Here is a 16,489-nt window from a genome sequence, read left to right on the forward strand (position 1 = left end):
GGGTAAGCAAACAAACAAAGTCAGACCAAATAATTTTTGGATTTGTTTTCATTAGATTTTTTTATATTAATTTTCAGACATTCTAACGTTGAAGTTTAATATACCACCATTAATTATAATTTAAAAAAATGATCTGCTTTAAAAGAGAACAATTTAAATTTGATTTTAATTAATTTATATATAATCCATTGATAAGTGAATGCCCTGTTTAAAACTTAATTAAATCTATAATCACCTCTTCTAACTCAGGGAGGGAGGGGACATTGGGCTGTTTAAAACACTAGTCTCCAAAGTTTTATAATTAGGTTTTCATATTTTATGGCTTAACAACTTTGGGGACTTTAATGAATTTTGTTTTATTGGTTCATCAAGTTGAGTGTCCAAATGTTTCAACCAGTTATTGTAATCTACAAAACTTGTTATTTGATTTATAATCACAGTGGATGTAAATCAATTTGACGGCTATTGTCTTATCCTTTTAAATTCCTGTCTTAAATTACATTCATCATTCAGTATAAGCAGGGTAGTAAGGGAAATGTAAATGGTTGGAAAATAATTGTTTTTTGTAGATTCCTTAGACTTAATGGCTTCTATTATATTATCACTTTGTCTGTCGATCTTTCCCTCCGTGCATAATACATAAAGAAGATTTTATTATAAATCAAATTAAGTCAATATGGACGGTTAAATTTTGGCCAACAAAAAGTTATTATACCGTCCAATGTCCCCTCCTCCCTGAGTGTTTTAAATCCCAGGAAAGGAGGGGACAATCGACCATAATTTATAATGATACCTAAAGATTTACAAGAGGGCTCTTGTCTTAAAACTTTGGGTACTTTTATAATAAATTTATTGGTTGGTGCAACTTCAAAGATTATAAACTTTTAAAAACAATGCTTTAACCTGATGTAGAGATATTATATTCTATCAAGTTTTGAGCATATTGTCTATTGTCTTATCCCTTAAGATCCTTGTTTGAATCCAGACTTGAATTCCACCCTGAGACACTTAATCCTTTAATCATATGGCTGAGTTATGCAGACAAAATATTATAGAATAATAGGTATATTCTTTACATATTCTCAATTTCCTAAAATAGTTTGAAAAGGTTTATATTTTAAAAAGTAAAAAAAGTGATTCATAAATTGAATTAGTATCTTAAAGGTTATTTGCCCTTGAACTGCTAAAACTTGCGTATTTTCTAGGACTTTTGGGCAGGCATATATCCACTCAAGAAGGTGTTCTTAGTGTTGATAGCATCCATTATTTATAGACTAATTAAAAAATAAAAAAATTAACGCTCTTCCATTATTGAGAAAGGGAACTATTTATTACTTATTTTTAGTAGTAAGCTTCTCAATTACGTACTTTCTTCTACATCTATTCAATTGTGAATTACTCAGCTTTTATTTAGGATAGACCTTAAGATCCTGCATATCAATGATCTCATTACTGTTATGTTCTATGAGACAGAAATGTCCATAGGAAATATATTTCTTTCTTTTCTGAGCTTTGCTACTTATTTATGTTGTTTTTTAAGTTAGTGAACAATGGTCATTAAGGTATTGTTTCTTATTTAGATTTTGAAAAGATATTACTTATTTACTTCAGGTTTTTTATTGGCTAGGCCTGTACAATGTATTGGAATATAAAAACGAAATCAGGCCTGTACCTTCTTGGGTGAAATTGCAGGAAAATTTGGTTTGGCCATTTAACAGATTTTGTTTATTACATTTCTGACATGCCAAAATATGGCACTAGCCTAAACAAAAAGAAAGTCAAAATTAATTCTTCAAACTCTAGAAAACACCTTTGGTGGCCAGTGTCTATTTGTTGCCCTTCAACACGGTGATACTATATAATTAATGCATCATTTCTGGGAAAGTTCCAATTATTTTAATGTCAACTCTCTAAATTAAACAAAATTAGAAAGATAATGAATAAAATCTATTTATTAAAGTGTTTTTTTTTATAAACAAAAACGTAAGGAACAAAATGTACATTGTATAATGTATAAATTATAAATATACCAAGTAATGGACCAACTATTCTATATTCTGACTGTAACCTAGCTACTGTGAATGCTCTTTTCTAATATTTCTTATTTGTTTATAATTTTTTATTCTTTTAACCTTTTATGTTTGTTTCATTTGACCCCCTAAATCTTATCATAATTATATATGTGTATTTACAATAACTTACAAGAGGTTAACTCACAAAAATATGAATTTTACTGAATTATTTAGAAATTTCATGTTTGCTCTCGTCCGATGTCAATGTAAAATATGTATATTTATATTAATATCTATTTAAATTTTCATAAATTAAATAGTACAGTTGCTATAGTGATAATTTGATAAATATACTTTTAAAAAGAATTATTTTACTATTTGGGTTTTATAAAATCTAATGTGTGAATTCAATGAAAAATGTTTGTATGTTTGTTAAGACTTCAAAAGGACTGGACCAATCGTTTCATAATTTATAAAAATAAGTTTATTACAGTTCTAAGGCATGTTTTCGGCTATTTTGTGAGAGAATTGGTTTGTTTGTACTTTGAAAATATGTAGAAAATGAATATTTTTGTACAAAGTTTAAAAGGATTTACAAATTGAACATGAAATTCAAATTCTAAATCCACATATTAGCAGGAATTTTTAAGGGATAAGACAATGGATGTTTTATTGAAATACATCCTAATTTTAAATTAACAAAAGTACCTCTTATGTAGATTACCTAGAAAATTTGTTGAAGTTGTTGGTTTGTTGAAACACTCACGCTGGACACAGCTGGTTTTCTGGCGGTCAACTCGAATTTACACTTTGAAAGCAGGAGCAAACCACTGACTTCTTGACAACAAGAAGGGTTGAAAACAACTGTAGATTACAATATTGGTTAATAAGTGTGTTTATAAAAATTTGGGTACCAGTATAATTTAAAGTCCAACTCCAATATCCCCTTCTTCCCTGCATATTACATAAATGTGTATAACAACCACGCTCTAATCTATCCCTTCAAGTTTCTTGTATGCATATAGGTTTACCATGATCCCAGGCAAATTTATGTCCCAATTTTGTACTGTATATTTTTTTTTACAATTGGATTTTATCGAGTTTTGCAAAAAGGTCCAAATCAAAGAAATATTCAAATCAAATTTTAGAAGCAGTATTTTAGTGGTTATTCACCCTTGTACTTTTGAAACTTGTGTATATTCTAAGACTACTAGGTATCTGTAATCGTTTAGCACAGCTCTATTTTGCAATATATTATACAAGATGTATATAACTATAAAATACAGATGAAAGAAACCAATTATACTGGTTGTGCTTTATTTGAACCAATTTTAATTGAAAATTGGACAAAAAGTTTAACAAAGAAAATTAATCAAGAATCTTAAGGCCAAGGGTGGACGATAAACTGATTTACTTCTTCACTAACGATATTAACAATTACCTCTTCGTATTGGATTCAATTCATTGTTTAAAAGGTTGGACACTGCTAGTTTAGAAACAAATCAATCAAAATTCAATACCTAAATGCTTTTGAGTCATAAATAAGATATCGAAGTTATTAAAAGTTTTATTTACAGTTCAATGTCCTCTCCCTCTCTGGGGTGAATGGAATATTTCAAACTATTTTGTTTTAGGTGGAGTTGGGACGTTGTCGCCACAACATCGACCCACAACCACAGCATCAGCACAACCATCAATTAACAACAACCTGAAGCTTGACAACAACAATTACGCTGTGCACAGCCACAACATCCAGCCAACACTACAGCTGCAGCCCCTCACCACCATCCCCCAGACCAACCTAACAACAAATATTGGAGCTGCCAGTTTGGATGTAAATAATATTGGGTGGGCAGCTCAGCCTGCAGGTGACAGATCTGTGGGTGGCTCCAGGTTCCAGGTATTGACAGCTTCTGGACAAAGGGAACAGGGAGCGACAGATCAAGTATTACAGGTAACTTTTAAACAGGGATTCTAAGTGATAAGACAATAGTCGAGATTGATATATATCCCAAATATGAACAATATTACTCAATTCATAGAATAAATTATTAGTTGAAAAGTTTGGACATTACTATTAAAGAACTATTCAATCAAAGCACCCAAAGTTTTCATCGAATAAGATAACACGTTTATAAAACTTTGAAAACCAGTGTAATTTACATTCCATTGTCCCCTCCCTCCAAGGTTAGCATTTACACCAATATTTAAGAATATATATATAACCTACTAAACTAGTTTTGCTTATGTAACCAAATTTTATATTTATACAAACTAAATATAATGATTATGTGTTTTATAAGTTTTTTTTGGGTATAGTCCCTTTCGTGACATCGCACCTTAAGGGGCGATTCTTCGCATTTTCACAGTAGGTTTTCTTCTCTTTTTAGCCCCTGCGGGGCCAATCACCTAACCCAATATAACCTAACCTAACCTAAATAACCTATAAAAAGCCATTTTAAAATTACGACAAATCGCCCCTTAAGGTGCGATGTCACGAAAGGGACTATTCACGTTTTTTTTATGCAGGGAAAAAGGGGACAATTCGTATAGGTATCCAAAGTTTTGAAAAACACTTTTTTACCATTCAATAGCTGTAAAAAAAAACTTTGGGTTCTTGTGAATCTTGATTGCTTGATTCAAACTAACAGTGTCGAATTTTTTAAATCAACACAATTAAGACAAACAAAATTACCCTTTCTATATAAAATAAAATCATAAGTAAAAAAGATAGATGACTGTTTGTTTTTAGAACTTCGGGGACCATTATAATTCATAGACCAATGTTTGCTCCCTCCCAGATAAATATAGATTTAATTATTTTTTTTGTATTATTCAGCTTGTACCCGTGACATCCTCTGGAAAAGTTTCTGTCCAGAGAACATTTATGACATGGAAGAGACAAGATTATCAAAACAAAAACTCTTCATCAGGATAGTACAAAAACATATTTTTTTACATAATAACAAGGATGACAACATGCCTAAATAGCAAAGCACCAAAAAATATGAACAATCGAGAAAAAATAGCCAAGGGACTATAGATTTAACAAAAGATCCCGAAACTTTTTCGACGGACCAAGTAGTTTATATACCGAATGCTAATTGGTACAGACAATCTACACAAAAAAAACTTCAGCCCTCTATATTGAACAGCAGGAGAAAAAATAAGAATTTTTTATTTTGAGGTGAAATTTGTTATTTTCTCTTGGGAGAGTGGTGGTACCCTCTCCCAAAATAGTTATACACCTTATTAGGACCTTCCTAGTTATTCTGTAAAGGAGAACCATAAGCGATTAGTGTTATCCCTCGGTACAGACAAACAAACAAACCGACAACATCCTGTTACTTGCCATTATTATACGAAAAAATATTTTATCCTGCTATATAAAGTAGTAAAGATTTTTTCGTCTTAAGTTTAGGATTTCGATAACTCTTGAACAGATTAAATTCTTAATTTATGAACGCCTTACCTAGGTCTGGATGGTATTGGGCTATTTTATTTTTATATTTATTAGTTTTGGATGACTTCAGGCTATTTTCGGAGCGCAGCCGCTAGTTTATTAAAGAGTAGCTTAGCTTCTAAAAGTACAGAATACATTTAAAAAATTCTCAACTTTTTTCCATTCTATCACAATATTTTGATGGTAAACAGAAAATTTGGAACAACATTACCATATTTATGGATTTTAGAAAAACTACCCACCCCTCCCTCTATCTTTATTTTTTTCCTAAAGGGGAAGGAGGTAATCAGTGCTCAAGAGGGTTCTTTGTGTGATAGCACCAAAGTACTTTCCATTTTAAAAAGAAAAAATTCCTATTTTCAAAATGAAAGTACGGACTATTTTTTATCATATAGTTTCTACGATTTTGTAGCCAACTAACATTAGAGCTATCCGTCACGGGCGGAGGGAGAGGCCTAATGTTGAAAAGCTTCGCCATTTAAAAATGTTAACTACAAAAATATTTTTTTTCTTTTTAATTGGAAAGTTTTAATTATCAATCACCGAAAAGGGCCAATGAGAATACAGTGTAGGATTATTCTTACCACATTCTAGGTTAAAAAGTCCTTACACTCTGATTCTAATTGGAATTTATTTGTTCATTTAATCCTAATAATTAGGTAAGAATATTGATTTTTTTAGAATAAAGACATTGAGAAATAATAGGGTTAAAAATCATAAAAAAATTTTAGTCTGGTAGAAATTAAGTTGGAGTGATTGTTGTGTCTGAAGATTTACCATCTAGGTTAATATATCTATTTTCTCCTTATAATCATTTTATGTACTTGATGTGATCACAGGCTTGGTTGTGGCTGATCATGACACCCTCAAGGGTACCACCACTACTGGCGGGAGGGAGCAGGGGGAGGGGAGGGGTACTACTCCACCACCAGCCGTCAGATGGAAAAGGGATATGGAGGAACGAGGGGTGGTTGGCTGGAGGGGAGGCAGACACCACAGGCTGGAAGGGGGTGGAGGTGTGAATCCAAGTAAATCTGGACCCAGAATCTTGAAAAGATTTGCAGGAAAGTCATCTACAAAATTCCGCCTAAATAGTTTTAAACGACCTAGCTATAGAGAAAAAAAAAGAGAGGAATCGAAGCAACTAGAAGACGAAAATAGGCAGTGGGCCTAGGGGCCTGATCAGCGCTGTTGCCGCGCTAAATTTTATTGCTATTTCAAATGGGAGGATTGCAAAATTAATATGTAAAGTTTTAATAATTAGAATATAATATTTGAATCAAAAATAAAATTTTGTTATTAAATATAAATATGTAATGTTTTAATTAAAAATTACATATAATCTAATTTTTATTAAAAAAATTTTGTGCATAAAAGATTAATCCTTCAATTTCTAAAAAGTGGGGATTTTTATTGTAAATAAAATTCAGCTGATTCTTGCATCTACCGGCTGTTTGTTAAATATCGCTTTTCATTTTATTTACATTATTATTTATGATTGACATACAAAAAGCCAGTTGATGTTTTATTGTTTCGTCTGCTAGATTTTCTTCAAAAATTTAGGGATGGGGAAGTAGTATTTTACCATGAAAAGGGGAAGGGTATTCATGCTCTTATCCTTGTTCCTTATGGACCTAGCTAATATTGCTTGTTTTACTTTCACAATACACAATATTTAATAAAAATAATGGCTAAAATTTAAATTTATCTTTAATAAAAATTTCAACCTGGAGGTCATAAAGACAACAAAACAGAATTAATCCTATATTTTTCTATTTATTATAAGCAAAAATTGTCGATTTTGATGACATTTATGAATATAAAACAGTAAAATATCTTGAGATATTTGAAAAGATATTTAGCTGCATATTTATACAAATTTCCCCCTTTATTATCTGGCATTTAAAACTTTAAAGTTTCCGTCAACTTTTTACATTTATAAAATATGTGTTGGCATTAAAAGTTTGATGCGGAACCTAAGTTATATAAAAAGACAGTAGTTTATTCATGGATGCGCGCTTAATGGAAGCTATGTACGACCTACGTCTAAAGATACATCAGTATTTTACGTTTAGATTCTAAATATATTCTAATAAGCTAAAAATACTGATCAAATATATAAAGTAAATTCATCCCTTTTAATATCTTGTTCAACTATGGTTTCAATTTAAAATTATAAATAACTTAATTCGATGTTACTTCATTTAAATTTTTTGATTTTGACAATAATGTAATAGTTATTTATCGTATCATATTATAGACAGCTTTCTGCAGATATTTATATAAAAAATAATAGATTAAAAAAAGTTTTGTTTTACCTGATGGGCCGAATGGCTAGGCTAACAAAACTGGTGTTATTTTTATTATATATTTATAGGAAGTTGTCTACAATACCATACGATACATGTTTTTTTTTCAGTATGGCTGGTAACAGTTCTAATCAGCGTATATTATGTTATGATATGTATATATATCATGTATACGAATTTATACTGGAAAAATATTTCTATATTGTCTGCAAATCTTAAAAGTGTAACTTCTTCTTTATAATCTTTGGGCGGAATTTTGTTGGTGACGTTTTGTATTGTTGTTTAGTTCCCCCTCGGATGTCACACATCTCAGCTCTTGTGCCAAATCTCATGGAATTCTCACAAGGAATTTTCAATATTTTACTACAACTTTTTTTCAGGGATCTCAAGGGATAAGACAATGGAAGATGAATTGATGTAAAATTAGAATAAAATTATTAGTGGAAATATTTTGACACTGATTTTAATAAAAGTACCCAAAGAATAAGAAAATTTGTTCTTAAAACCATTGGGACTAGTAACAGCTGTAACCAACAACTGAATTAATTAAAATTTTTTTTTGATAATTTCAACTGATTTTTGTGTTTTTTTTTGGGAGGGGGGGGGGGTGTTCTTTCAATGTCCCCTCCCTCCCTGCCAAGTTTTTCAATTCACAGACACACATTGAGGCGGGCCAGGATTGTATAGATTTTAATTTATACATAGATTGTTAAAAACTATTGATTTTCTCAATATAGGTAAATGAAAGATTAATTAAAATAAAAAAATAAGAAAATAGGTATTCCAATAAAGTTTACATTAGTGGATTGGATATGCCTCTCGCATTAGAGATGTACCAAACCATACCTGCCAGAGAAAACAAGCAATCTTGAAAACTCTATTATTTAATGTTTATTGCATACATAAAGTGTGTAAAGTCCAGGAAAAGGGAATATTGAACATTTAATTGTAATAGTCTTCAAAGTTTTATAAATAAATTTGTTAAATCCAAACAACCAGTGTCCTATCTTTTTCACCAAAAATTCATGTTTAAGATAACATAAATTTTTACAGGAATCACAATGAAAAGTTTAAAATCGCAGGACTAATATAAATTAACAACCCAGGCAAATTAAAGAAAAGTTACGCTTAAATATTTTTTACATTTATTATAGCTCGTCAAACGCGTTTTTAAAGTCAAAATATCACAAATTAGATTTTCTTTTATCTACAATTCACAGTGACGCCTAAGTTTCCACCAATAATTTTAAATACTGGGGATTTACATTAATATGTTGTCCATTGTCTTATCCCTTAAGATCCCTAATGTTAAGCCACAAGAAAAAATTATCAAAAATGTTTTAAAAATCTAAGAAATCAAAATTAAAATAATCTGGGACAGGTTGAAAATCTTTTCATGATTTTATAATTTATTGAATTTACAGTAGAGGATTTCAATGAGGAATTAACTGAAATAAGCCAGGTATAAAGATTATTTTAAATACCAAAGTAACTCGATAGTTATTAGAATATGTTACTCTGAGGAGGGTATTGTAATTGTAAGAGTCCCCAAAATTTTATAAACACAATCTCACGTTCATGGGTTTCAACACTTTGGGGACTTTTATTATGCACAAACGTTCAATATACAAACTATTCGAACAGAGGGGAAAAATTTTGTGTATCGTAATTAGGGGAATACATAGTTCATTTCCGTATACTTTAAGATCTTTACATAAAAACACAGATTCAGCACATCTCCTCATTAAACTTTATCTTAATTTTATGATGATTTTAGACCATTTATTTCTGTCCTTTCTTACCCTTTTGCATACCGAGTTTCTATATGAAAGGGGCGCAGCCACTAGTAATTAAAACAATGTTTAGATGCCGCGAGTGGACGAACTGTATTCTGGAAATGTGACAGCCCTGACTGGTATGGATACCCAGCTAACCTGCAGGGTTCATCTCCTAGGGAACAGGTATGAACTATATTCTGGAAACATGACAGCCCTGGCTGGTATGGATACCCAGCTAACCTGAAGGGTCCATCTCCTAGGGAACAGGTATGATCTTTATTCTGGAGATGTGACAGCTCTACAGCCCTGACTGGTATGGATACCCAGCTCACCTGCAGGGTTCATCTCCTAGGGAACAGGTATGAACTATATTCTGTAAATATTAAAGCCCTGACTGGTATGGATACCCACCTCACCTGCAGGGTTCATCTCCTAGGGAACAGATATGAACTATATTCTGGAAATTTGACAGCCCTGACTGGTATGGATACCCAACTAACCTGCAGGGTTCATCTCCTAGGCAACAGGTATGATCTATATTCTGGAAACATGACAGCCCTGACTGGTATGGATACCCAGCTCACCTGCAGGGTTCATCTCCTAGGGAACAGGTATGAACTATATTCTGGAAACATGACAGCCCTGACTGGTATGGATACCCAGCTCACCTGCAGGGTCCATCTCCTAGGGAACAGGTATGAGCTATATTCTGGAGACATGACAGCCCTGACTGGTATTGATACCCAGCTCACCTGCAGGGTTCATCTCCTAGGGAACAGGTATGAACTATATTCTGGAAACATGACAGCCCTGACTGGTATGGATACCCAGCTCACCTACAAGGTTCATCTCCTAGGGAACAGGTATGAACTTTATTCCGGAAACCTGGAAACATGACAGCCCTGACTGGTATGGATACCCAGCTCACCTGCAGGGTCCATCTCCTAGGGAACAGGTATAAGCTATATTCTGGAGACATGACAGCCCTGACTGGTATGGATACCCAGCTCACCTGCAGGGTCCATCTCCTAGGGAACAGGTATGAACTCTTTTCTGGAAATATGAGACCCCTGACAGGTATGGATACCCAGCTGACCTGTAGGGTCCATCTCTTAGGTAACAGGTATGAACTCTATTCTGGAAATGTGACAGCTCAGACTGGCATGGATACCCAGCTCACCTGCAGGGTTTATCTCCTAGGGAACAGGTATGAACTCTATTCTGGAAACATGACAGCCCTGACAGGCATGGATACCAAGCTCACCTGCAGGGATCATCTCCTAGGAAACTGGTATGAACTATATTCTGGAAACATGATAGCCCTGACTGGTATGGATACCCAGCTCACCTACAGGTTCCATCTCCTAGGGAACAGGTATGAACTATATAACTCTGGAAGTTTGGAACATGACAGCCCTGACTGGTATGGATACCCAGATTATCTGCAGGGTCAATCTCCTAGGGAACAGGTATGATCTATATTCTGGAAATCTTAAAGCACTGACTGGTATGGATACCCAGCTAACCTGCAGGGTCCATCTCCTAGGGAACAGGTATGATCTATATTCTGGAAATATTAAAGCACTGACTGGTATGGATACCCAGCTAACCTGCAGGGTTCATCTCCTAGGGAACAGGTATGAAATATATTCTGGAAACATGATAGCCATACTGGTATGGATACCCAGCTCACCTGCAGGGTCCATCTCCTAAGGAACAGGTATGATCTATATTCTGGAAACATGATAGCCATGACTGATATGGATACCCAGCTCACCTGCAGGGTACATCTCCTAGGGAACAGGTATGAACTATATTCTGGAAACATGACATGAAAAATCTTATAATTATAGTACAAAATCTAACCCTTAAATGCCTGTCATCAACTTAACCAATCAATAACTGTGTAAAATATCTGCAAATAGAATTTGCCTGCATTTTATTTTGCAAAAGGTAGTTTCGTAAAAATATTAAGCTCTGAGGGGGAGGGGGGGGGGGGGGGGTTAAAGTAACCCCCTAAAGAAGGATTGGTTAGCGTATATAATTTAGTTGTTTTGGAAGGTTAAAAATCAAATCTTTTGATACTCAAAATATTTAACTAATACAAAACGATAAAAACATCCCAAAAAAATATGAACATACAACGTGAGTTATAGAGAGTGGACAAGGAAATCTTATTAAGATATTTCACTTATCTGTAATAATTAGCAGATAATCCCACTTTCTAAATATAAATTTGATGTCTTCCAGAGCATTACAGACACAACGACACACAAGTCTTTTTTTTACCTAATTAAAACTGTACAATTTATGTTAGAAAGAAGGGCTAAGAAGAGCTTTACTGAAGATTTAAAGGATTATTCTGTCTGCTACGGATGTAAAACATGCATAAAATAAAATAAAGCATTACTGCAGGGATTCTCAACATTAATGAAATTCACCAATTTAATCAACCAGTATCATTGCATAATTATTAACCAGAGGTATTTCTTTTCTTGGTGTTAAATTATAGCCTGAAACCATCAAAAGACCTATTTATACAAAGGTTTCCTGTTAAAAAAAAAACTCAAACCTATTCAGTTTAGTCATTTGTGATTTCTTTTGTTTGAAATCAAACTAAAATCCCTTACTTTGTCATGAATATACTAGTTACTTCGCCTCTAGCCTCTGGGGCCTTTGTCCATACAGGTGATCTTAAGCTTCATACGGACATACATCCTACTACTTCATATTGTAGACGAATTTGCATGTGCTTATAAATGTCAAACCCTAAGCAAATTCAATGGTTTGTGTTAAAAATATGGCTGTTTTTTTATTGATATACTTGACTATTTAAGCTCAATATTTCTATGGAATGAGACAAATAATGATAAATTGATATACACCTTCTGAGAATTAAGATTATTGTATAACATGATAAAGGTTTTATAAAAGCATCCAAAATTTGAAAGCCAACAAATAAAAGATCATGTTTTTTTTAAACTTCGGGGACCAGTTCAATTTACAGTCCAATGACCCCTTTCTTCCTGGGTTTTCCAGAGCTCTTGAGTTTATATTTGTAAATCTGAAATCAGTGACTCTTAGCCAGGCATAGGGTAATGATTATCTTATCAAAAAAATGGCCCATACTAGTTTAACAAATGTTTGAGAAGTCTGAAACTCGTATGTACAGAGATAGTACAAAATCGAACCTTAAATTAGCTAGTCATCGCTATAATAACCTTCTTGGCACATATTACTTTAAGGGAATCTACTAAGGCTTGAATAAGATAATAATTGTTTAAAGTTTTTTAACTCTGTTTGGGCCAAAATAACTTTCCCAATATTCTTAGGAAGTATGTAAGAATTGAGAATTTTCAAAAATTGCTCTACATGCTTCAGGGATCTTAAGGGATGAGACATTGGGCAATAAATTGATGAACATACTCATATTATCAACAAAATTACCCCTTCTGTAGAATTCAGTTGTAGTTTGGGTATAACTTGAACCAAAAACAAAGCTTTGAAAATAGTAAACAAAAGTTTTAGGTCAACTTTGAGTGACAGCATAATTTACAGTTCATTGGCCCCTCCCTCCCTGACATATGGGTAAACAGATGTATTTATCATACTCAACCATTCCATTTTAGATTTACAAATTGAACACATTTTCATTCAGTGAATATTTATCTTTTAAAGATTGGATTTATCTTTTCTATTTATTTTAAACTTTTCACATGATTTATAATCATGACTAGTGGATACGCCCCCAGCATCTAGGGGCTTTATATTTATAGATATAAGTGCAGCAAAAATTACCATTACCATTACCTCGTAAGTGATCATCTAGAGAATCCAGAGCATCATCCACGTGTAATGGGATGCAATACTCTAACACCCATGGATATTAGGTTAAGTAACATCCCTCAGACAACCAACCCTTTGACTGCATGAACTTTGTCTGATAAGTCCTAACTGTGCATGGTAGTGAGTTGCCCCTGACGACGAGCGGATACGCCACGATCGCGGGTTAAAGTGCAGCAAAAAATAGCGTAAAACTATCCCAAGACGTATGTATATATATAAGCTTTTCTAAAATCATGAACGAAATCTTGAGCTACAGACAAAGAAACCTTATTATAAAACAATAAGTTTTTTTGTAAGATGTCTGCATATTTATTATTTGGTTGAAAGATACCTTCCCTGTAAAAATAGGTTCGGATAAAACATTAGTTTGAATCAAATTAAAATCTTATTTTAGGTTTGGTTAGGTTTAATAAAAGTTGGGAATCCCTGTAGGTATAGGGCTACTCAGAATTAGAATTTAAAGTGTTTTTTGTTCAGAAATTAAAAATGAACGTGTGATGATTTGTTTGTTACAGATATCTTAAATATTCTTATGGCTTTGAAACCGATTACTGTTCGCTGGATAAGCCATAATGAAAAATCATATTTATTATCGCATTACAGACAATTTTAAACGAATATTAAAATAAAATAAAAAATTTATATCAGTTTTGCAAGCCCGGGACTTCAGCCCCTCGGTTTTAATCTTATATTTTTTTTATTTTAATATCAGAGGAAAGCTGTCTATAATACGATGGGATACATAACTATTAATTGTTTTAGAACCGTATCCTGGTTGAAGCATGGTGAGGTCCATCTCTTAGCTGTTGGAAGGTAATAAAATAAACATTCAAATTGTGTTCTATATAAAGCTTAGGATCTGAGGTATTGGAATGAATATTAACAAATGCATTTAAAAAAAGGGGGGGGGGGGGTAATGCAACCATCTCGTAATCAATGATTAAATGGCACTTAGAATCCGAATTTCGTTACAAAACTTGGCATGAGTAATCCTTGGTATGCCTATTTTCCCTGAATTGAACAAAAAGTTGAAAAAGTAACGGCTAACAGCTCATCCGTTTAGCCGTTTGTTGGCTATTTTTAGAAAAAATCGGTCAAAAGTTAAATATTAATGTGAAATGATACCAAAAACTATTTTTTAAATTTCTAGTACCAACAACTACTGGCTAGAACCGTTTGAAAACGTTTTGGAGCGGCAAAGAGTATTATGTGGAGATAGGTTTCGTGACGGATTTGCCCTAAAAATAGTCAAAAAATGGCTAAACGGCTGAGCCGCCAGCCGTTAGCCATTACTTTTCCCACTTTTTGTTTAATTTAGGGAAAATAGAATCAAGGATTACGCATGCCAAGTTTCGTAACGAATTCTAAGTGCCAATTAATCATTGATTACAAGATGGATGCATTAACCCCCCCTCTTAATTTTTAGGATTTATGAAAGAATACGAATACTGTTTTGATGTATATTTCAATGAATAACTTTTCTACTACCAATAACAATTCTTATTTTTTTATGAACAATGTGTTTTGGACCTACATTTTCTTTACTAGACTTAATCAGGGAGGGAGATAACATTAGGCTGTTGATTTTATTTTACTGTTGATACCACTTTTTCTCATTTAAAACTTTGTGTACTTTAAAGAAATTTTTATTGGTTAATTCATAACTGGAAGTGTCCAAACGTGTTAACAAATAATTTTAATCTACAGAAGGGTGAATCTTGTTTATCATCATTGGGGATGTATAACACTATCTTTCATTGCCTTATCCTGTAAGATTCCTGGACTCAATTCAGTGATCTTATATGGGATAAGACAATGGACAATACATGGGTTACACCCCCAATAAAAAACAAACAAATTTACTCAATTCTGTATATTAACAATAGATCAAGTTTTATTAAAAAAATTTAATATAGTACCCAATGTTTTTAAACTAATTAATAAGAGCCCGTGTTTTTTAAAACTTTGGGTAACATTTTTATATTTATTCTAAAGTCCTCTACCGCCCTATAATTAATTACTAATTACCCAAGTGCATTGTCAGTCTCATATAATTATTTTATACAAATGAAGGAAACAGCGTATAGTGTCCAACAAAGAATGACGTCATACAATACAAATGACCATGACCAATGGTAATTTGCATTTTATGACATCATTTTTTATTGGACACAATACGCTGTTTCCAAATGAAGAAATAAGAATTTTATTAAATCTACACAAATTATGACGTGTGAATAGAGATAACAATGAGACGTATTGTCTAAATCAGCCAATAAGATAATACATACGTAACATTCAAGATATCTCATTGGTTGAAACATTTTACCGATCTTGGAACGTAAGGGCATAATTTTTTCATTTTTTTTTCAAAACTAGTTTTGTTAGCTCCGAGATGCCGAATGCACGATACATGGTTTTTCAGTATGGCTTAGGACCGTTTCTAATTCAGCGGATATTAATCGGTTTCGAGATAATCTATAAAAAAAAAACATATCATTTAGAAGTGTGAACGAAAATTTCACATCACAAACTTACTTTAATTGGTTATAGAGAAGTTAAGCTTAAAACAGTTTGCCTAATCGTCTAAATAATCAATACTCCAAAGTGAAGAGAATTACATCATATAACAAAATCGAAAAAGCTGAAAAGATTCATGTTTAAAATGGCTTTCTTGTAATGTTTGTATGCTTTCTAAATTGTACATTACTGTTACAGGAATCACCATGATAAGATAAAATTAATATGGACAATTCCAACATGCCTGAATAAACAATAAGAGCTATCTGTAACGTACGGACAGAGCTCCACTTTATGGTATTGAAACTATAATATTTCCATCGAAACCGATCAATATCCACTGGATTAGAACCGGTTCTCAGCCATACGGAAAAAAACATGCATTGTATATTATTACAGATAATTGTCCACCAATATTAAAATAAAAACCATAAAACTCATACCAGTTTCGTTAGTCTAGACCTTCAGTCCCTCGGGGCTAGCAAAACTGATTTTAATCGTAAAGTTGCCTTTAATACCAAATACTAAATGACTATTACATATCCTGCAAATAAATCTCTA

At 32.8% G+C, this 16,489-nt stretch overlaps 2 protein-coding genes across 4 annotated transcripts in view; one reads left to right on the forward strand and one right to left on the reverse strand.

The window, feature by feature from the left end:
* Nucleotides 1-16,489, reverse strand: part of Rpn13 (regulatory particle non-ATPase 13) — a 136,956-nt gene that overhangs the window by 81,682 nt on the left and 38,785 nt on the right. The window lies entirely within an intron of this gene.
* LOC145312121 (uncharacterized) overlaps nt 1-16,489 on the forward strand; it is a 76,986-nt gene that overhangs the window by 22,248 nt on the left and 38,249 nt on the right. Inside the window, exons 2-8 of one of the 2 annotated variants that reach the window (XM_080151265.1) lie at nt 3,647-3,966; nt 4,852-4,942; nt 6,312-6,537; nt 8,069-8,128; nt 9,207-9,246; nt 9,651-9,745; nt 14,171-14,221. In XM_080151265.1, coding sequence (XP_080007391.1) covers nt 3,647-3,966; nt 4,852-4,942; nt 6,312-6,537; nt 8,069-8,128; nt 9,207-9,246; nt 9,651-9,745; nt 14,171-14,221 — 883 coding nt within the window. The remainder of the gene's footprint in view (nt 1-3,646; nt 3,967-4,851; nt 4,943-6,311; nt 6,538-8,068; nt 8,129-9,206; nt 9,247-9,650; nt 9,746-14,170; nt 14,222-16,489) is intronic. The other variant, XM_080151266.1, reaches the window with a different exon arrangement.

This window comes from Acartia tonsa, chromosome 2 (genome assembly GCF_053477335.1).
Source record: "Acartia tonsa isolate MP-2025a chromosome 2, ASM5347733v1, whole genome shotgun sequence".
NCBI classification, from domain to species: Eukaryota; Metazoa; Arthropoda; class Copepoda; order Calanoida; family Acartiidae; genus Acartia; species Acartia tonsa.